This window comes from Epinephelus fuscoguttatus, linkage group LG14 (assembly GCF_011397635.1).
Source record: "Epinephelus fuscoguttatus linkage group LG14, E.fuscoguttatus.final_Chr_v1".
NCBI classification, from domain to species: domain Eukaryota; kingdom Metazoa; phylum Chordata; class Actinopteri; order Perciformes; family Serranidae; genus Epinephelus; species Epinephelus fuscoguttatus.
This window is the reverse complement of record NC_064765.1, coordinates 29,989,045-30,010,614: the sequence shown is the minus strand read 5'-3', so window position 1 is coordinate 30,010,614 and position 21,570 is coordinate 29,989,045. Positions and strand designations below refer to the sequence as shown.

At 42.0% G+C, this 21,570-nt stretch overlaps 1 protein-coding gene across 3 annotated transcripts; it reads left to right on the top strand.

Annotated features, from left to right (window-relative positions):
• Positions 1-3,259: 3,259 nt before the first annotated feature.
• iars2 (isoleucyl-tRNA synthetase 2, mitochondrial) lies at positions 3,260-21,504 on the top strand. 3 transcript variants are annotated; one of them, XM_049597151.1, is made up of 24 exons: positions 3,267-3,728; positions 4,128-4,250; positions 4,412-4,565; positions 4,643-4,791; positions 5,070-5,119; positions 5,259-5,365; positions 5,489-5,576; positions 7,457-7,572; positions 7,686-7,855; positions 8,095-8,185; positions 8,333-8,484; positions 8,669-8,829; positions 9,030-9,132; positions 12,205-12,298; positions 14,845-14,925; positions 15,624-15,732; positions 17,100-17,202; positions 17,490-17,612; positions 17,695-17,826; positions 17,936-18,042; positions 18,185-18,330; positions 18,422-18,612; positions 19,262-19,406; positions 20,640-21,504. In XM_049597151.1, the coding sequence occupies exons 1-24, from the start codon at positions 3,462-3,464 to the stop codon at positions 20,783-20,785; spliced, it is 3,108 nt and encodes a 1,035-aa protein (XP_049453108.1). In that variant the 5' UTR covers positions 3,267-3,461; the 3' UTR covers positions 20,786-21,504. The 3 variants fall into 3 exon arrangements, with proteins under 3 accessions (XP_049453110.1, XP_049453108.1, XP_049453109.1); XM_049597153.1 differs by lacking the exons at positions 19,262-19,406; positions 20,640-21,504 and adding an exon at positions 18,749-19,251 and having other exon boundaries at positions 3,260-3,728; XM_049597152.1 differs by lacking the exon at positions 14,845-14,925.
• Positions 21,505-21,570: the final 66 nt, after the last annotated feature.

The window sequence follows — 21,570 nt, the reverse complement described above, 5'->3', positions numbered from 1 at the left end:
AGCTCAGATGCAGACACAAATGTTACAACCACCCCCGGTCTCCCCTACACCTTAAGTTATAAAAAACCCCAAAACAAAACAAAAAAAAACAAAAAAAACCCCCACAAAACACTCACGAGTCCATCTGGTCACTTAGAATTTAAAGGTTTATTGGACTTACAAAATTTAAGCTCTAAAAATCACATTAACAATCACACATTTCCAGGATTTGTTAATACAAAACTTTTCTAAACTTCTTTACAATCACTTTTTGGCCCTCTGAGCCTCATCAAGTATCACATTATTATTCTTTTTAGAGGTCGTATGACTTACACCTGCCAAAATATCCTCCCTCCCTCCATAGAAGACGACGGCCTAAACCAAGAGGCCGGCGTTTTCCCGGACAGGGGAAATTTACATAGTCCCAGTTTAAACTGCAGCACATCAGAGCAGCAGGGCGCGTCCCCGGTTGGTGCGTAAAATGAAGACACAACTCTGGCTACGGAAGTGCGCGCTCCTTTGAAAACAAATTCCAAAAAAAAGTGACAAAAAGTATTGTGAATCCAAAATGTGTTGTGGGGAAGGGACTTTTGAAGATCTGCTCTTGGAATAACGTTGCGTGCACAGTCCAGCCATCTTGGCAGTGTGTGAAGACCCATCAGTCCCGGTAATTAGGACCAACCCAGGAGGAGAGACGCGCCAACAGCCAGCGGCAGCAGCAGCGTGAAGGCGTCGGTCCTCCCGGCGCCGTTGTCTTTGGACGTCGAGTTCCCGGTGCCGGTGGATTGTATTATGGTGTGGTTTGGCATAGTGTCGTTCGTGGAAGGAACTGTGTCCGGCTTTGTGCCGGTCTGGGCATGGACCACCTGCAACACACAGAACCACATTACATCATGTTCTTTTACATGTACGTCAGCAGCTGTGCCACATTAAGGCAGAATGGTCAAACTCTTAGTAATCCTCTGGACACATACGTGCGTAAAGATACCCAAAATGCACAGGTTAAACAATTAAGCCTAAAACATGTATCATTTGAGTATGTTACACCCACACTTGTCCCTGCCCAAAACTTAGTGGCAGTGATTTTTTAATAATCCCGTCCTTTTTAAATGATTTAATGTACGTGGGGTTTAATAAAATCTAACTTTATCTTCCATTTCAGGAAAAAGGAGGTAAAAAATTTGAAGACTGCTCTCAGTGGACAGCGACGCCTTAGGGCGTTGGTCCCAAGGATCAAATTCAGATTCTTTACAAAAGTTAATCGTTCTGTTCCTTTAAACCCTTATATGCATTTTATTTTATTTTTATTTATATTTTTCTGCACAGCTTGTTGTCTACACCGTGGGTAGCTACAGCCCACTCATTTACAGCTAAAACATCCTTTAATTACAAATGAAGACACCACCTGTGACAGTGTCAGGAAGCCCAAGAGGACACAAAGTCCCAGCTTTGAGTCTGAGTGCTTAAACTGTTTCAGCCATGAAAACTAAGGTTCATATGCCGTTAAAAAAAAAGGTGAACCGAGACAAAACTAACCTGTGATGAGATGAGATGGAGAGTCAGCAGGAGAGCTCCGACGTAAGCTATACACATCTTATTCATCTTGGTGCGGCGTGTGAATGACTGCTGTTCGTCTCAAGTCCTCTGCTCAGTGAATGGATGAATGAAAGAGGAGATGCAGCCGTGCACTTTATACCCCCGGTGACATCATCAGCCACTCAACCACCTGCTGCAGCCCGTGTCGTGATGCATTCAGGTGCTGTCGACAATATAATTATAATAAGTTAAAGGAACAGTGTGTAAGATTTAAGGGGATTTAGTGGCGTCTAGCAGTGAGGATTGCAGATTGCAAAGCAGCTGAAGCTTCTCCTAGTTAGAATTCCTTCAGTGTTCATTGTTCGAGAGGTTTTTTACTGGGAGCCAAATTATCCAGAGAGGTCTCTTCCTCTCAAAATCAGCCTACATACCCCCCAGAACCCTCAGATCATCAGACACTGGTCTCCTAACGGTGCCCATGATCCAAAATAAATTTGTTGAAGGTGCATTCAGTCATTATAGCCCCACTCTCCCGTGTCATCCTTTAAAGCCAAGCTTAAGAACTATACCTTTTCTCCTTTTCTCCTAGTACGTCTCTCTCTCTCTCTCTCTCTCTCTCTCTCTCTCTCAGTACCTCATTATCAGTACCTGATAATGTGTGCTCACCTTTTTTCTTTGATAACTTAAGCTCCAGATGCTCAGGAGGTTTTTATTTTATTTTTTGTTGACGAGGTTTTTACTGGGAGCTGAATTATCCACAGAGGCCTCTTCCTCCGCATAACAAACAGACCCTGAGATTTAAATCACTAGAGATTTAAAACACTGAATAAAGCAGTTTCATGCTGCTTGTTGCCGAGGGGCCTCTAACCATGTTGGCTGATGTGAAAACATGAATGACATTATCTAGAGCCAGCTTTTGGTTTGTCCATGTTGGGCGACTGTTGAAACATGGCAGTGCAACACAACGAGCCTCCTAGATAAGGACCTGCTCCTTACATAGCTATATATGGCTCATTCTAAGGTAATGAAAACACAGTAATAGTTATTGTCAGGTGATAATACACTAAAGAAAACAAACTTGTTATATTATATTAAATTCCATTTCTGCCAGTGTATCCCCCTAAATCCTACACACTGGACCTTTAAGTGCAAACGAGCGACCATAATTTATGAAGTCCTGTTATCCCCCTCTCTCTCTCTGAAGTTTGATAGGTGATAGTACTCTATTCATCTTATGACTTTTCAAAGTGAAAAGGGTTGCTGTACTCAGCAGACTGTCAAGACTGGAGTGCAAAATTTCAAACAACACCTAACCAAAACAGCACAACATTAGTTCCAAATCACAAAATAATTATGACAATAAATAGTATAATATATCAAGAATTGCAATGATTATTATTGTTATCAATAACATTATCATTATTATATTAGTATTAATATCAGTGCTTTGTAATAGTAGGAACCAATATTATTAGTTTTTCCTATGGAGTTGTAGTTCCTCACTTCGACCACTAGAGAGCAGTGGAAGCCCAGATTGTCCAGTATTGTCGTGCACTTCCGGTAAAACCTTCAAAGTAAAACAACTCAAACAGTTTGTTGTGTTTTAAAACGTTTTTCTTACCCTTTAACGTGCAATTTATCGTAAAAGAACATTATCAAATCACAGCAAAACTTTTCTGCAACGTTTCCCCTCAAATATGGTTAAACAGCGTCCTCCAGTGACCGCTTGCACCACAATACTGTTATAAATGAGACCTAATCTGATCTCCATTGACCCAGCTGTATTGCCGTAGTTGTCCTCGCTGTAATTTCTTCCGGAAGAAACAGCATTGCACGAAGGGCGGAATATAACAACACGATAACAGCATACTGTACCAACACAGAAACAATCCGACAGTTTTCAGTGTTTGTGGTTTTGCTCGGCCGCAGAGCTACTTCGCCTCTCCATGCTGCTGTGCCGGGTTTCGGCAGTTAGCCAGACGCTAGCGAGATGGGGACGGAGGTCACACCGGGAAGGCGGCCTCCTCCACCGTGCTCTCTCCTACAGCTCCAGCCGCTGTCATGGTGTCAGTCCAGGGGAAGGCAACGCTCAGCCCGCAGAGGCCGGCAATGGTCAGGGACTGTACCGAGACACTGTGCTCCTTCCTCGGACTGAGTTCCCAATGAAACTAACTGGACAGAAGCTGCTGGACCGAGAGATACAGATACAACAGGTACTACGACTTATAGAGGCTGACCCTCCACTCCAGATGTCAAGTTTATTTCCCACTGCTCGCTGACAGCTGGACACATTGTAGCACATAACTGTAAATCTTCAATACTTCATTAGGGTTCATTCTTTCAGTACTGCATGCTTTAGATGCTTCGTGAGTCAGCTGTTTCTCCCCCAGTGTAAAACAGACAGGCACCTCTCTGGATTATGCAGATTGTAAATGTCTGAAGGATCACTGTGGCTTTAGTATTGACTTTGGTTTGGTGACACACTAAGTGATTTATCTCCCTGTAGGTGTGTGTGTTTGTGCATTAGATTTGCACAAAGCAAATGTAACTATCTGCACTATCTCATGATTAAGCACTGACACAGATAGCTGTGAATATGAATACTTTTGCAGGAGTGCGGGTTTGCAGAATTGTACTCCTGGCAAAGAGAGAGGAAGGCCAAGAAGGAATTCTGCCTACATGATGGACCCCCTTATGCCAATGGAGACCCTCACGTGGGACATGCACTCAATAAGGTGATGAGTTAACTGTGTGCTTGTCATTTTTCAGTTATTTCTTACTGTTATGGTGCATTATAACAAATAATAAACAACGTCTGCAGTGCGATTTCGTCACTGTTGTAAAAGTTCTAACATTTCTGGTACAAAATAATCATTCAAATCACTGTTCGGTCCAGATCCTGAAAGACATCCGTAACCGTTTTGAGATGCTGAGGGGGCGGCAGGTCCATTACATCCCAGGCTGGGACTGTCACGGCCTGCCCATCGAGCTGAAGGCTCTGGGGGATCTGGGGACCAGCGGCCTCACGCCGCTACAGATCAGAAAGAAAGGTAAAGACCGTCAGAACGCTGGATGAGCATGATTGTTGATAGATTTGCGCCTGCTGTAATGTTTTTATCCCATCCAGCACGGGAGTTTGCAGAGGGCGCCATAGCTCGTCAGAGAGCTGCTTTCCAGCGCTGGGGTGTAATGGCTGACTGGGACCAGTGCTACTACACGTACGATGGGGCCTATGAGGCTGCTCAGCTGAAAGTCTTCCAAGAGATGCACAACAAGGTGGGCAATAATGTGCTATTCAGCAAACACTGTCTGGTGTCTCTGTCCAGACTGAAAGACTCAATATCTATTAAAGCAAATAGTACCATTAGTAGTTTCTGCAACAGTGTAAAACCAACAAGGAACTACTGCAGTAAGCACAGGGAGAGAATTGAAACAGAATTTTGCCTCTCAGTGCCTGTAGAGTTACATACAATTAGTTTTCCCCAGACAGTGTAAATTAATTTAATTAAAATTAGTACATTTTATGTACTAATTATTTCTTTGTTGTTCTTCAGGGGTTCGTCTACCAGGACTACAAACCAGTCTTCTGGTCTCCTTCATCAAGGTACTGAGTCAGTATGCTAATGTAGACATTTCTGCATAGAGGCATCAATACTTTAAATCTATTCTATTCTATTCTAGGTCAGTATATAAACGATTTTGAGACTGTTGTCTGCTTTAATCCTGTAACTGTGCCTCTATAGAACGGCCCTAGCGGAGGCAGAGTTGGAGTACAACCCTGAGCATGTGAGCAGAGCCATCTATGCCACATTCCCCCTGAGCACACTGCCACCTGAGATCGCCTCAAAAGGTAATACAAATGCACACACACACACACACACACACACACACACACACAGGTAATTCAGAAAAAGATGATCCAGTGAGAAATCTCCTAACAGTGTATGTGTGTATGTTTTGTGTACCTCAACAGGTTTGGAAGGCGTCTCTGTGTTGGTTTGGACCACCCAGCCTTGGACCATTCCTGCCAACCAGGCCGTCTGTTACATGCCCAACGCCCAGTAAGTACCAACACCACAAAATTACATTTATATTGAGACCAGTTTAGGACATCTCAGACTTTCTGCTGACATGGCTCAGCTCTTATTAAAGCCCCTCCCACCAGATGACCACAGGCATATGCAGCGCTTCATACACTAACCCAGTGTTTCCTGTACATTGATTTATGTATTTTCATTTTATTGTATAGTTGCACACAGCTTATTCGCACAGTCCCTACTTGCCCCACTCTTTTTTTGCTTATCAGACCACAAATGAAAAAAGAATCAGCTAGCAAGTCACCCCGCAGTCCTTCCGCCTCTCACCCTGCAGCTATAGACTACTTTGCGGGGGGAGAGCTGTGGCAACTTGAATTAAGCTAGTGCAAACCCCCCCAGTGCTGGGTGTCACAGCAGGGTGGTGCCCAGCGGCAGCCCCAGGTTTAACCTGTGCAGTGGCAGCAACGGAAAGTTTGCAGATCCAGCAGTCGGAGGTGTTTGGTCCCACAGCGCTGGCTGAATTTGAGTTTCTACAGCCACTAACTGAAGTATTGTCTCCGGAGCTGGTGTCTGCTTTCCTTCCAGCAAAGTAGTTCATAGTGGCGGAGAGTGAGGTGGAGAACACACTGTGATTCGAGGCTCTCTCTAGCAGCCAGGTACATAAACATAAACTTGAATTAGCTGCAGCCGTGAGCCTGTGGCTCTGGTTAGCAGAACAGTAAACTATTTGCAACATTTTCTCATTTTGTCAGTCTCTTTTTTGATAAGTCCGTCCTCCTTTTTGAGTTGCTTTGCAGTGTAGGCAGTTGTTGCCAATGCTGAGGCAGCAGAGGAAGTTGCTGGATTTTCCATCATTGAATCAGGCTTTCACTGAAGAGACATGCACGTGCTCCTGCATTTGTAGAACAGCCAATAGGAACGGCCTCTCTCTGAAATGAGAAATGAAATGAATGCGATTGGCCAAAGTCTCCCATCAGGCTAGATTTTCTAAAGCCTAAAGAACAGAAGCAAGAGGAGGAGCTAAATCCTAGTGTCCTCTCAGGCTACTTTAATTATAGTATGCTTAAAGTGTATAATGGGATTTTTGCCCAGTGACGGCACAATAAAACCTCCTATCCCAGCTTTAATCTAAACTGCACCTCACCAAAGCTTAACTTTCATCTGCTTCAGCCGTCCTCTGTGCCTGTAAGACACAACTGTCCCTTTTAGGGCTGCAACAAATAATTCTTTTCATTGTTGATTAATCTGCTGATTATTTTCCAGATAAATTGATTTATTCATTTAGTCTATGAACTATTAAATAATGGCAAAAAGTCCATCACAGTTCATCTTCAGACATCTCCATTTAAATATTGGCAGACTGATTTTAGGTGGTATGACCAATCATTTCAATCCCAGTTCTTTTCCCATGTTTTGTTGCATCTGTCCTTTAGGATGACTCATATGCCATTTCCTTACATTGTTGGTATTTATTGGTGTCTCTTAAACCTAAACCACATTTCTCATCAACCCTGTTTCCTGTCCCAAGGCACATTTGTATTGAGGATTACCAGGAGCTATGAAATAGTGGTTTGGTCTTTACAGTCTGACCAGTACTGGAGTTCTAAGGCAGACACAAATGTAGATATTTTAGAGTTCCAAATTCCAACTCAAAAAAACAAATATTTGTTTTTTGAACATCAAAGAATAACTTCAAAATATTTCAAGTCTGTCTTAAAACACTAGTCAGATGTCTGTATGGACACTGAAACAGGTTTTGCTCACTGTAATCGTTCCTCCTGTTTGTACGTGCTGTTGTGGTCCAAAGCTTTCATTGTAAAATGTCGCAATGCTTTGACAAACACTACATATCATGTCTGTGACATATGAATGTCTTGTGATACTACCTTGTTTCCTGTCTGCAGGTACTCTGTGGTAAAAAGGGCAGACAACTCTCAGCTGCTGTTGGTGGCCACTGAGCGCACAGCCAGCATGGCAGCACTGCTGGGCACAGAGCTTGAGAGTGTAGGCACCTTTACAGGTACTGCTGATGTATACACACATACACACTCACACACAGTGTCTTCACGTTGTGTTTTGTTAGTTACAAACATAACCATGCTAATGTCCCCTCCCTTTGCCTTCTGTTTCAAGGCTCCCAGCTTGAGGGTGGGATCTGCAAACATCCTACAATACCTGACAAGGAAGTGCAGCTCTTGCCGGCCAATCATGTGACTATGGCAAAAGGAACAGGATTGGTCCACACCGCGCCAGCTCATGGCATGGACGATTACAGTGTGGCTTCACAGTTTAAACTGTCCGTGGTATGTTTTATTTTTAAAATGTCCACCTTTAGTGAATTGAGAAAAACTTGTTTGAACTTTGCAATTCAATGTCTTTTTTAAACATCACAGTGTCAACAGAAACGTTATAAACAACAGTTTTGATCCACTGATTGTTTTAGTCACTTCTTGAGGAGAAAAGCAAAACATAGCTGGCCTGTTGTGGTTCAACATGGTGTGTGTCTCTGTGTAATTCTGTGTATGTTTCTCTTCTACCAAAGGAGTGTATGGTGGATGAAGATGGAAAGTTCACTGAGCTGGCCGGCCCTGAGCTGCAGAATCTGTCTGTGATGAGTGAAGGCACTGACAAAGGTACAGCATAATGTATGAAAAGCCGGCACAGTAATACACTTTCTTAGCCCATGTGGATGTGTGTGTGTGTGTGTGTGTGTGTGTGTTGTTTTTCATATCTTTGTCTTTCTCTTTGTGTTTTTGGAATGGTCTGCCGTTGTGTGTTAGTGATTTCCATGCTGAAGGAGTGTGGGGCTCTGGTGAAGGAGGAGCAGTGTGTCCATAGTTACCCGTATGACTGGAGGACGAAGCAGCCCGTTGTCATCAGGCCCAGTAAACAGTGGTTTATCAACACGGCATCGCTTAAAGACAAAGCCAAGGTAACGCTGGATAACATGTTACGGTCAGACTAGTTTTTGTTGAGCTCCTGTTTAATTTGCTGGAAAAATAATAGTCTGTTTCCGGTGCACATAGAGTGAAGCATTGTGCCTCACTAGGACGGGACTCACTTCACATTTATAGTTTGTTCGAAAGGAAAACAAACCTCTTTGTGTGTTTGTGCAGGAGGCACTGCAAAAAGTGCGCATTTTGCCAGAGTCGGCAAGGGCTGGTCTCTTGGCCATGCTGGACAAACGGACGTACTGGTGCATCTCCAGACAGCGAAGCTGGGGTGTCCCAATCCCAGTCTTCTACCACAAAGAGACTGGAGAGGCTCTGCTCAACAAGTAAGCTGATACACAACACACATGCAGATAAACTGGCTTGTGCACATGCTTGGATACACAGAAATACACGCACAGGCACACTTTTAGAGTTATTGTGCAAACACAGACACAAACAGCTGTAGTTGTGCAATCTTATGTCATTGCAGTCCAATTGTTATTGTTATTATTATTATTACTAAACCTTTCTTCTGTCCCTGCAGACACACAGTGTCCCATATAGCAAATCTCTTCAAAGAAAAGGGCAGTGACTGTTGGTGGGAGCTTCCTATAGAGACTTTGCTGCCAAACGAGGTGCTCAAGAAGGTGAGTGAGTGTGTGTCAGTGTGTATGTGAGGGTGAAATTAAAGGGCCAGTGTGTAATATTTGGCATGGTTTATTGTCAAATCTGAATCTGAATCTGAATATTCTACCCATTAATATGTTTATATAAGTGTATAATCGCTATAAAATAAAATTAGTTTGGTTTTCGTAGCCTTATAATTATGCTTTTATTTATATATATATATATATATATATATATATATATATATATAGCAAGGGCCTTGCTTTAGAGAGGTCGGCATCTTGCACCACCATGTATGTACGGCAGACCGAGCGGACAATCCAGCCAGCCAGAGAACGCGTTTCGAGTGTATAAATAAACCAACGAAGACAGCGGAAGGAAGGAAGGAAGAAGGAGGAGGAAACAGCAGAGAGTGTTAGTAGTTCGTCGATAGAGAGTAGTGAAAAGTTTTTTTAGTTATAAAGTTTGCGAATGGACCACACTTACCATGCAACAGGAGAGAATGAACCTGAACCGTCATCTGCGTGGAAAAGAAGACGCAACTTCACTCCTTGTGATGCACTCTCTGTGGCGTTTTTCCTCCTGATGATATATCTCCCCAGTGATGGTAGCAGTAGCACCGAATCCCATTCTGTGCAGCAAAATGGGAGCGGAGGATTCAGCCTCTCTTCTCACCCGCTCAGCATCAAACACATGGAGTTCCTCATCTGTATGCTCCGGCTCAAACAGGTATGGCTCTGGGTCTGTGTCCGCTACAAGAAACTCTTCAAAATCGCGTTCAGAGTCGTCCATTGCAGCTACTATAGTCAGGAGATATTACTAGGCTAAATAAACAGCTGAGCTCTGTTTACCGGCTACGCTGTCAGTCAGTGTGCGGGCTGGAGATTCATGGAGCAGAGAGGGGAGGGGGTGCCCGCTAGGTATTGTAAACGAGTATGTGTGTATGGAGTGTGTGTGTTACGCTAGAAGAGTCAGAGGTTGGGACGGAGTCTTTTACCCCCTGGAGTGTTACCGGAGTTTTTGGAGTGCTCAAATAAACTGACCTTTTTCCCGAACGCTCCTCTGGTCTCCTGCTCGTGAGGGATTCATTACAATATCGTAACATGGTTTAGGTTTAAAGGTCTAAATAAACATTCACCTCGTCACTAGATAGACCTACTCCTGAAAAACTCATGTCTGCGCAAGGCTTTTTGTCCCTACGAGGCCACCGTCATTTACCCGACGGGAGGGGTGAGTGAGTGAGCCCTGGAATCTAGAATTTGACCACTGATGTCACTGTTTTCAACCCATTTTACACAGTGGCCCTTTAAGTGAGGAAAGTTCTGCTGCCCCCTAGCGGTGGAAAAAGTCATCAATGAAGCTTTAAACGTGATTATTATTAGCGCTTTTCCAGTCTTCTGACCACTCAAAGCGCTTTACACTACATGTCACATTCACACATCGGTGGTTGAGGCTACCATACGAGGTGCCACCTGCTACTCAGTAACCATTCACACACACTCACACACACTTGGAACAATATTGGGAGCAATTTGTGGTTCGGTATCTTGCCCAAGGATACTTTGACATGCGGACTGGAGGTGCTGGGGATCGAACCGCCAATCTTCCGATTAATCAATCAATCAATCAATCAATTTTATTTATAAAGCCCAATATCACAAATCACAATTTGCCTCACAGGGCTTTACAGCATACGACATCCCTCTGTCCTTAAGACCCTCACAGCGGATAAGGAAAAACTCCCCAAAAAAAACCCCTTTAACGGGGGAAAAAAAACGGTAGAAACCTCAGGAAGAGCAACTGAGGAGGGATCCCTCTTCCAGGACGGACAGACGTGCAATAGATGTCGTACAGAACAGATCAACATGATAAATTAACAGTAATCCATATGACACAGGGAGAGAGAGAGAGAGAGGGAGAGAGAGAGAGAGAGCGAGAGAGAGATATGCAGGTAATGACAGTATCTTACAACAACATTAATGGAAGTAATAATATTATAGTTATAGTTCTGGTTACTGCTGTACAATATGTTGAAAGTATGTATTAATACCTGGCAGTATACATGTGTGACAATAATCATATGTGTATAATAACAGAAGAAGTATGACTAATGACTAATGATGGCAGCAGCAGCAGGAGGCATCTGGCGGGACCACGGCAGCAGCACAACCACACACGTCACGCTGTCCAGGCACCGCTGTGATATGAGTTAATCTGAGAGACAGTGGAGCACAAAGGCTCCGGAGAAGAAGCCGAGTTAGTGACATCCAGAATGGTCGGGTTAGCTAGATGCAGTAATAGGATACGAGAGAGAGAGAGAGAGAGAGAAGGGGCCGGTGTATTATAGAGGGTCCTCCGGCAGACTAGGCCTAAGTCAGCTAACTAAGGGCTGGTACAGGACAAGCCTGAGCCAGCCCTAACTATAAGCTTTATCAAAGAGGAAAGTCTTAAGTCTAGTCTTAAATGTGGAGGCGGTGTCTGCCTCCCGGACCGTAACAGGAAGATGATTCCACAGGAGAGGAGCCTGATAGCTAAAGGCTCTGGCTCCTGATCTACTTTTGGAGACTTTAGGGACCACGAGTAACCCTGCGTTCTCAGAGCGCAGTGTTCTGGTGGGATAATATGGCACTATGAGCTCTCTAAGATATGATGGAGCTTGACCATTTAGAGCTTTATAAGTTAACAGTAGGATTTTAAATTCAATTCTGGATTTTACAGGGAGCCAGTGCAGAGAAGCTAAAACAGGAGAGATATGATCGCGTTTCTTAGTTCCTGTTAGTACACGTGCTGCTGCATTCTGAATTAGCTGGAGAGTTTTTAAGGACTTACTAGAGCTACCTGATAATAGAGAGTTACAATAATCCAGCCTTGAGGTAACAAAAGCGTGGACCAATTTTTCTGCATCTTTTCGGGTCAGGATAGGCCTAATTTTCGCAATATTACGCAGATGATTAGCGGACGACCCGCCCACTCTACCTTCTGAGCCACAGCTGCCCCAACTGAAATGTCGTCATTAGTTTTCTGTTGGCCAACTGATGAATCACCTCTTGTTCATAGCTATTTCCTTGTGTGTGCATGTGTCTCTCTATCAGAGTAAAGCCGGTCCAGTTACTGACTACGTTCGTGGAGAAGACGTCCTAGACATCTGGTTTGACAGCGGAGCTTCATGGGCTGCTGTACTAGAAGGTACATCTGAAATATTTCTTGTTAAGCAGATCATAATAAGTATAAACAGATATAGTTAATTTTGTGGAAGTCAGCATCTGTGAAACACTGTAAATTCTGATGAACACTACAAGTTTTCCTTTCTAGTATCGATAAACTTAGACCCTATCAGAGAAGATGTGATTGTTGGAAAATTGCTGTCCATAGTTGCAAATGCTTTGCCTGCTGATTACTTGTATAAACACATATGCTTTTTTAATCCTGTTTTCATTATCAGTGAGACAGTTGATATTGTACATTGATAAGTTTGCTCCTTCAGCCTTCTTTCTCTCCATTAACACTTACACTGTTGCCCTCAGGGTAGCAGCAGTTAATTCTTCAGCTCACTGCCAGCTGCCAGAGTGCCTTTAAGCACCTCTCCTCTCATTAGTTTTATTGTAGAGAAAGCGGCTTACACTTTCCGTACACAGTCCACTAATGAAGCTGCCTTACAAAGTGTATTGTAAACAAAAGCAGGAGTTTGCTGACCATAAATATGGATTAAAAGGCAGTGCAGCCACACCAGGGTCACTGTGTTAGGTGTCTGTAACTCAACATTTGTAGAACAAATTTAGATTGCAGGTACACTGCCAGAGGTGTCCACTTTAACCTAATCTAGCAGTGAGTCCTCCATGCAAAGAGTGTACCAGTATAGGAAGAAGAGCATGGGATTTTATTCTCTTGTGAAGGTGATAGCCATGGCTGGAGGCACTGTGTTTTTTGGGTTGCCTGTCCGTCAGTCCATCTGCCTGTCCCATTTTCGTAAACACAACATGTCAAGAACACCTGGAGGGAATTTCTTCAAATTTGGCACAAACATCCACTTGGACTCAATACAGAACTGATTATGGTCAAAGGTCTAGGTCAGTGTGATCTCAACTGTCTCATTCTTATTAATGTGATGATATCTCAAGAACGACTTAAGGATTTTTTTTCCTTTCAAATTTGGCACAAACGTCCACTTGGATTCAACAATGAACTGAATTGATCTTTTTGGGTTGACGGTCAAAGGCAACTGTGACCTCACATCTGTTTTATGCTTGTGAGTGCGGTATGTCAAGAAGGCCTTAAGGCAATTTCCTCAAATGTGGCACAAACGTCCACCTGGACTGAAGCATGAAATTACTACATTTTGTTGGTCAAAGGTCAAGGTCATTGTGACCTTATAAAACATGTTTTAGGCCATAACTCAAGAATCAGTCGCTAATAATAACAACATATCACACAAATGTCTAACAGGATAAAATGAAGAAGTGATGACATTTTATATCTAAAAGGTCAAAGGTCAACTTCACTGTGATGTCATAATGCTCTGCAAAAACCCTTTCTGAATATTATTTGATATCATATCTCAGGAACAGAAGGGGAGACATTTGATCAGATACTGAATTGGTGACACTAATCTTGGGTGCCCACCTTGAAACTGCTGATTGTGTAGATCTTCTGTGCCACTGGGGGGAAGATGTGTGTGAAGCATTCATGTTTTCACACATGGATCTAAACTGTAAAAGAATCTTAACCAGTGCATGCAGGCATACAACCATGAGGCGGTAATTCTTGTTTTTTTTCTACAGCAGAAACTGTTCCTCTCAACAACTTAGTCTGTCTAGTAGCCGTATAAACACTGAAGCAAATTGTGAAGAATTTACTCACGTTCACTTGTGTTGTGGAGTTTTCTAGACACAACTGCTACTTTTTTTTGTGGCTTTATGGATGACAAATAATTTTCATAATTTTGTGTTATGGTCGGCCATTCCACTACTGGCTGACCATAACACATAATTCTTAAAATGACTCATATGAAGATGTCACTTGTACGGAAGCCCAGAGAGGCAAATAAGTAAAAAAATTGTGGTGATGAATTTTCTATGGCTTATCTACAGTAAATTAATTTCTCTCTTCTTTATTACTTTTAAACGAGAGAAAAAAGGCTTTGCAGGATAATCTTTCTATATTACTGATACACTTTTTTGAAAATAGGTGAAAAAGAAAATTGCCGGGTGATTTTTTTTTTTTTTTTTGGTTGTGTTTTGTGTTGTTGTATTTCTCATTTTTGCCACAAGAGACCAAAGTGTACCACTGCCTACCTGTTCTAAATAGAACTAAAAGTACCCATGTTATCTTCCAGGTGAGTTTTAATTTTTTCATGTACTCTAAACATAAGGTAACTTGCTACCACCCGATGTAAGTACGTTGTGTACAAAAAAGATCCTGCCAAAAATTTGTTTTTTCACCCGCAAACTCTTTTTATGTGTTTTCATGGATGAAAGAAAAGGGGGGAAAAGTAACTCAGATACATACATTTTTTTCTTAGCAGGCAAAACCTGTTTTATACTTGTTCATGAGCCATAAACACAGGAGCAACGACAGTTTACATCAGACTTAGAATCAGACAGATTCTTTTCCCCCCTCATTTGCCTCTCAGGGATTCCATACATTTGTTTGTTTGTGAATCAGAGCCAAAAACCAGCTGACTTGCTAAGATGGACCTGTTCAGTGTTGCTGTTTGGTTGTGTTTTCATTTTTAGAGGAAATGGAAGGAGACGCTGAGGAGACTGAGTCACGTCTCAGCTGGCTCCCTGCTCCACTTCGCAAACCTCTGGTCACAGGTTGTTTGATCATCCACTTACGGGCCAACACAGCTGCCTCTGTGTGCCAATGTGTCTTTGGCCCTCTCTGACTTTGTTTCTCAGACTTTTGCTCCTGTTGTCTCAGTCTGCTTGTAAATGTCTTTTAATACCAAATTGATGAATACTCCTTATAGTGCATTTGAATGTGCTCTGAGGAGTATTTATGAATACCAAATGTGGAAGAAGGGGATTTCAAGGAAATCCGAGAGCATGAATCTCAACCCCTCCCTCTTAACCTCCTCTCTTACTCTCTGGCAGTTTGTTTCTTTTTCCAGGAATGGTTTAACTCTGCAGTTCTTTCCTCTTTGTTTTGTCTGTGGATTGATCCTGGACAGAGATGGATGAGGCTGAAAGTTCTTTGTGCCTTTGATGCCAGGATGCAACACCTGTCTGTCAGAAAGCTCTCTTTGTAAAATATGTAACCATCTTGCTGTTCTTGGCTGTGTAGAAAAGGCATGTTAACTGAGTTTACAGCAAAGGTCAACCTTAATTTCGGTCTTTGCACATGATAAATTGTTGAATTTCCTCACTAACACTGGCTGGTCTCTCTTCTCTGTTCCAGACATTTTTCTCCTCTGGGACAGTCTTCACATTCACTAACTATTTTGTTTAGTTTTGGGGGATGTGTGAGTGTAGAAATAACTGGTATACCCCTTTTTCCTCCACTCCTCCTCCAGAGTCAGAACCCAGGGCAGATGCATATGTGGAAGGGAAGGACCAGATTGGAGGATGGTTCCAGTCCTCGCTGCTCACCAGCGTAGCCGCCAGGAACAAGGCGCCTTACAAGTGAGTGCCCCATCCCCCCACTGTAGTGTGTTGTGTGAGCTAAATTACTGTAAATTATTGTGTAATCCAGATACACAGAAAAATGTTATTGTAATTGTACATTTTATTGCAAGACAAACAATGGTAATCTACGGGATACACATTTTTCAAACATGAATAAATAAATTTAGCATCTAGTAGACATTGCTGTGGCAAGCCTACGAAGACCTGGTATAATTGATAGTGACTCTTATCATCCAAGAGTTTTTCAGTTTTGAGTTACTGAAATTAATTTACTTAATTCAAAACAAGAAGCCTTTACTTAAATGTCAAGGAGAAAAAAGTCATACACTTTGTATGGTTGTAGCTTCTTAATGTTTCATGGGTGACTCCAATAATTTATTATTTCACTTTTCTAAAGTTGGGACTCAAAAGAGACTGATTTAAAACATGGTTAAAATTGAAGCAGCAGAGAACGGCATATTCTGAGTTTGGGTCTCTAGTACAGGCCAAGCTCCAAAAACACCTAATCCTACATTTCCCATAATGCAACTTTATACAATTTCAAGATAAACTATACTATTACTTTTTAATGATTTTTTTAAAATGACATTTTTAGGACAATCAATACTATGACTCTTTTTAATGGAATGACTTTTTTTATGACACTCTTTACTATGATGTCTTTACTATGATGTTTTTAAGACATTTAATACTATGACTTTGTAAATAATTTTTTAACAATTTTTTTTAAGACATTCAGCACTGACTTTTCAGTGATTGTTTTAAAATGGCTTTTTTATGGCACTATATAATAACATTTTTCAGACATATTATACTATAACAATTTAATGATTTTTTAATGACATTTTTAAGACATACTATACAATGCCTTTTAAATGATTTTTTATATGACTTTTTTTTAAATTACATACTTTACATACTTACTCTATGACATTTTTCAGACATACTATACTATGACTTAAAATATTAAGACAAAAATTTTGCAATGATTTTAAATGACATTTTTAAGACATACTCTACCATGATATTTTAAGACCTTGTTATGACATTTTTATGGCACACTATGCTGTGATTTTTCAATATTTTTATGGCATAGTTTCTTTAAAATGTGGACTCCACTTTCCTACTAAACTCCTGCTTCTTTAAAACCCCACACCTTAATTTTATAATGTACCAAATAATATAATAATATAATTTTTTTGTGCTTACAAAAATATGCTACACCAATAAAAATGTTAAAGATAACAGTTGTAGGCCAGAATCATGTTTTCAATTCTAAAATTCATTCACACGCATGGTTAAATTATATCAATGCAGTATCCTCATTTTGGGGATTGAAATTAATGTTGTGTGTTTGTGTGTAGGTCTCTGGTGGTCCACGGCTTTGCTGTCGGTGAGAAAGGAGAGAAGATGTCCAAGTCTCTGGGCAACGTTGTGGATCCTGATGAGGTCATTAATGGAGGGAAGGTAAGGTCAGGGGAGAGATGGCGAAAAAGCCCCAACGACTTATTGCTCTTCTGATTTTAATAAGGTTTGGTTTTGTTCTTAGAGTGATCATATAATGCTATCTGTAATGTTAGAAACATTAAGGTGTAAGTAGTATGTTTTTAGTGATTGGAGTGACCACACCCTTATAAGAGATCACTAAAACCCTCTTAAAGATGACCTCAGTTCCTTCATTTGAATACTAAGTCTTGTTATTGACAACTTTTTGTGTCTCCTTCACACTCTTTCTCACATCTCGTCCTTTTCAGGATCCCAGTATGCCAGCCTACGGGGCAGATGTGCTGCGCTGGTGGGTGGCAGAATCAAATGTCTTCTCTGAGGTTCAGATCGGACCAACTGTACTCAACTCAGCCAGAGACAGCATCAACAAGGTACAGGTGCAGTACGGGCACGGTACATGTGGCTGGTCATTTTCTACGAGTCAAACTCACTGCTTTCCTATTTCTCTCCCAGCTGAGGAACACTCTGAAGTTCCTGCTTGGCAACGTGCAGGGCTTCGACCCACGCGTGCAAGCTGTGGACCCCAAAGAGATGCACTACATTGATCAGTACATGTTGCACCTGCTTCGCGAGTACAGCATCAAGGTGTGTTTAGGTGTATAGCTTGTTAAGTCCACACAGTATCAACTGCCGGCAGAAATGATGGTGCTTGTGAAAGCCACTGAAGTGTGTGTGTGTGTGTGTGTGTCTGCAGGTGACAGACGCCTACACTGAGTTTGATGCTGGTAGGGCCATCCGTGTCCTCCAAGCCTTCATAACCAGAGACCTTTCCAGCTTTTATTTCAGCATCATCAAAGACAGGTAAAGAGTTGGAGGAGGCTAAATGTGCTTGTGCAGCTTGTACTCTTCCAATGGCTTTACTTTGCCTTAAGTATCTTTGAAACTCACAGCTTTCTCCGTCCTTCCCTCCATCTGTTCCTTTATTTCTGCCTCTTTCTATCAGGTTGTACTGTGATGCTGAGGACTCGTTGGGCAGAAGATCATGTCAGACTGTTTTAGAAGAAATTCTGGATGGAGTGACCAGATCTATAGCTCCTGTCCTGCCACATTTAGCTGAAGAGGTCTACCTACATGCACCAGGACATGACAGTATGTGTCTGTTGGTTTGTGTTGTGACACAGTCCCTGTTTCTATTTTGTGTTTGCTTGCTAACAGGAGTTTTCATAAATTGTTTCTGCAGAAGGGGAGACATTATTTAAGAGCGGATGGGTCAAAAGCAGTTCTGTGTGGCGGAGACCAGGACTGGAGGAGGCAGTGGAGGGGGCGTGTGCCATCAGGGACTCCTTCCTGTCCTCCATTCCAGGCAAAAATGCAGCTCAGTACGACCTCACCATTGCCATCGAACCCTGTTTGCTGTTTGAACTCATGGAGGTAAATTGAATGTTGTCAGCAAGCCACATGGTTGAAATAAATACAAGAGAGTTCACAGAAGACAGTGGCAATGAACTGTGCCTGATGGGAGGGAAAGGGAATCCACTGATTTTCAACCAGCTCTGTGTCATTGCAGGACAGATCAACAGTGTTTTGCATTCCCCCGTGCCACCAGTGCCTGGAACTCCCTACCCATCCACTGGCCACAGTTTAACGGCAAATGAGCGAGAAGCTCTGGACGCTGTCTGCACAGGGGGACACCAAACACTATAGATCTGCACACAATGCGATTACACAGAGCTGGTTGAAAATCAGTTTCCTTATAACCAAATGAAAGTATACAGCAGTGATAGTATTCAGAGCTCCTTTTTTAATTAAATATAGAAAGTTAAGACAAGGCGTGAGTGCTAAAATCATGCACACATATAATACATAATATTTTATATATACAGTATGGTGAAATATGATAGAAATTAACTAACTACATGGGTTGCTAAGTTCATCTATACTGTGTTGTTTGCCTACATAACACTACACTGATACCTGAACTGGCATTTACAGTATCACTTTATAAGAGGTGTGACATAGTTTTCCACTATATAAAAGACGTATAAATACAAACTCATTTTTTCCTCTGTTTCACTCCCAGTCTCTCCAAGAGGAACCCTCCTCCACCTCCTCCCAGCTGGCTGAGCTGATGATGGTAGCACGGGTCAACCTGACTGGTCAGCTACCCCGAGATCTGCCCCCAGATGCCGTGCTGAGCCATGGCACCTTCCTCATCAACCTGGAGGGTGAGGAATGTCAACACTGAGATGGTGGCGCAGAGATTAATCAGTGAAGACTGGGGAAAGCAGTAGAGTTTGTCTCATGTCATAGTAGACCTTTTTCACAGCACACATTTCCACCCTTCAAACACAGGTGTAATGACACTGACAGAGTCAGGGCCCCGACACTGTGTCTGCTGCTTCACTTGAATAGTGGCACACCTAAATGGAACAAAGCCATTGTTAATGCTATTATTAGACATGGGGAACACATTGTTAGTAAATTATTAGTGCAACACTTTGCCCAGAAAGACCTTATGAGGCATTGCTTTCAGGCCTTTTTAAATCTGTTCTCATCTTTTCTACTTTGGCAGCATGAAGAGCCATACTTTAAATGTTCATAATATTGATTCATATTCATATCACTTTATCACCAAAAAAAACCCCACTTTAATGTTACCAGATAGACTCCTGAACATGTTGAAAACCACATTTAAAAAGGCCTACATTTATTCATAGCCTCCGCACTTTGCATGCTCGAAAATTATTCCTCTTGTTTTGTATAGATTTTTATTCTATTATAGTTTTGGGGTTATATTATATGATATAGATACTTAAAACAAATTACCCTGCAGGTAATCACCATTTCATATAATGTGTTAAGGACTCCACTAGGAAAGCTTTCTGGCCAAACAAACCCTTTCTTGAAAATTCTTCAAGAAAATCATCTGTGAAAAACACAAGGGGTGCATGGGGAAGTTAAAACTCACCTGCAAGACATGAATGCTTTTGGTCACATTTAGAACATGGGGTATTTGTGCACTTCATGTGGTTGAAATAGTTACTACAACAAACACATAAAGTTATTCTGACAAAAAAAAATGGCTGACAAAACTTTTTGTTCCACCTGTTTTCACAGATTTTTTTCTTAAGTAACTAATTACCCTGGCAAATTTTTTTCCCTACATCACAAATGAAAAAAAAAAAAAAACAACCTGTTCTGAAGTCAAACAGGAGTGAAAACTATTTGGATCAAACAGAATTTCTTCTCAGTTGGCTCTCAGGGCTTCTGTATTCTGATTATGTTGCTGGCTTCACATGAACAAGCTGACTGGTAAACCCACAGTAATAGCGAGCTTCATGATACAGGCTATCCAAAAGGTCTGCAGTGAATAAGGTCTTTACTGTTGTGGACAAAATGTGAGTAAGCGATGACTCCTAATATGCTCATTATGTGTGTCTATGCATCTCTTCTTTCAGGTGGTGTTATCCGTGAGGACAGTGCCTACAGTATAGCAGTGGTGCCCACTTCTGCTGCCCGGTGTCCGCGCTGCCGCCGCTACACCGCAGAGTCAGCAGACTGCCTGTGCCCGCGCTGCCAGACCGTCATTTCACAGGCACACTGACGGGCCACACATCCTGACAAACACCGTTGTGTTCCCTTGCTTTGGGTGCAGCTCCTCTTAAGGGCTGAATAGAGACCAGGTTTTACAATCCCAGTTGCCATTAGCTGAGAGATTTCAAACTGACTCTACATCAGCTGTTGCCTCACTCTGGTTTTCCTTCATTTTGTCCGCTGCTAGTTACAAGAACCTGCAGCATGGCTTTGGGAAAGAACGGCTTAATAGCAGATAACAAAGCATACTGTCACTAAATGTGCTTCAGGCTTCACTGTAAATGCACTTACACACTTTTCTATAACAGCAGGGTGTGAACTCTAAAACCAAAATGTTTGCGTCAGCCTTGATCACTTGGCTGTGGCATGAATGTGCTGGTTGTACATGTGATCTTGTCCATGAAGCAATTTGATAAAGCATGAGCACAGTTGTTTATTGTATGTAAAGATGGAAACTGATGATACTGACTTGTATTTTCAGTCTGGGAGGGATGCCATTCAGGGGGATAGTGTGTTTTTTTTAAACGTATAAATACGTGAAAAAGGAATTATTTGCGATGAGTGTCACTGTGTGACAACAGTAGAGAATTTGTACCGGGTGTGGGTAAGTTCTTGTGAGTGCTTACCTTTGTATAATAAATACTGTTCATTGTAAACTTTCCCATAAAGTTGAAAGTGTATGAAAGAAATCTCTAAATTATAAATAAATGGAGTTTTATCTCTCTTAAAGTGTCAGCGGGATTGAACAAGTAAGCATTATGTCAAGCTTTTGAGAAACCTCTTTATTCTGCACAG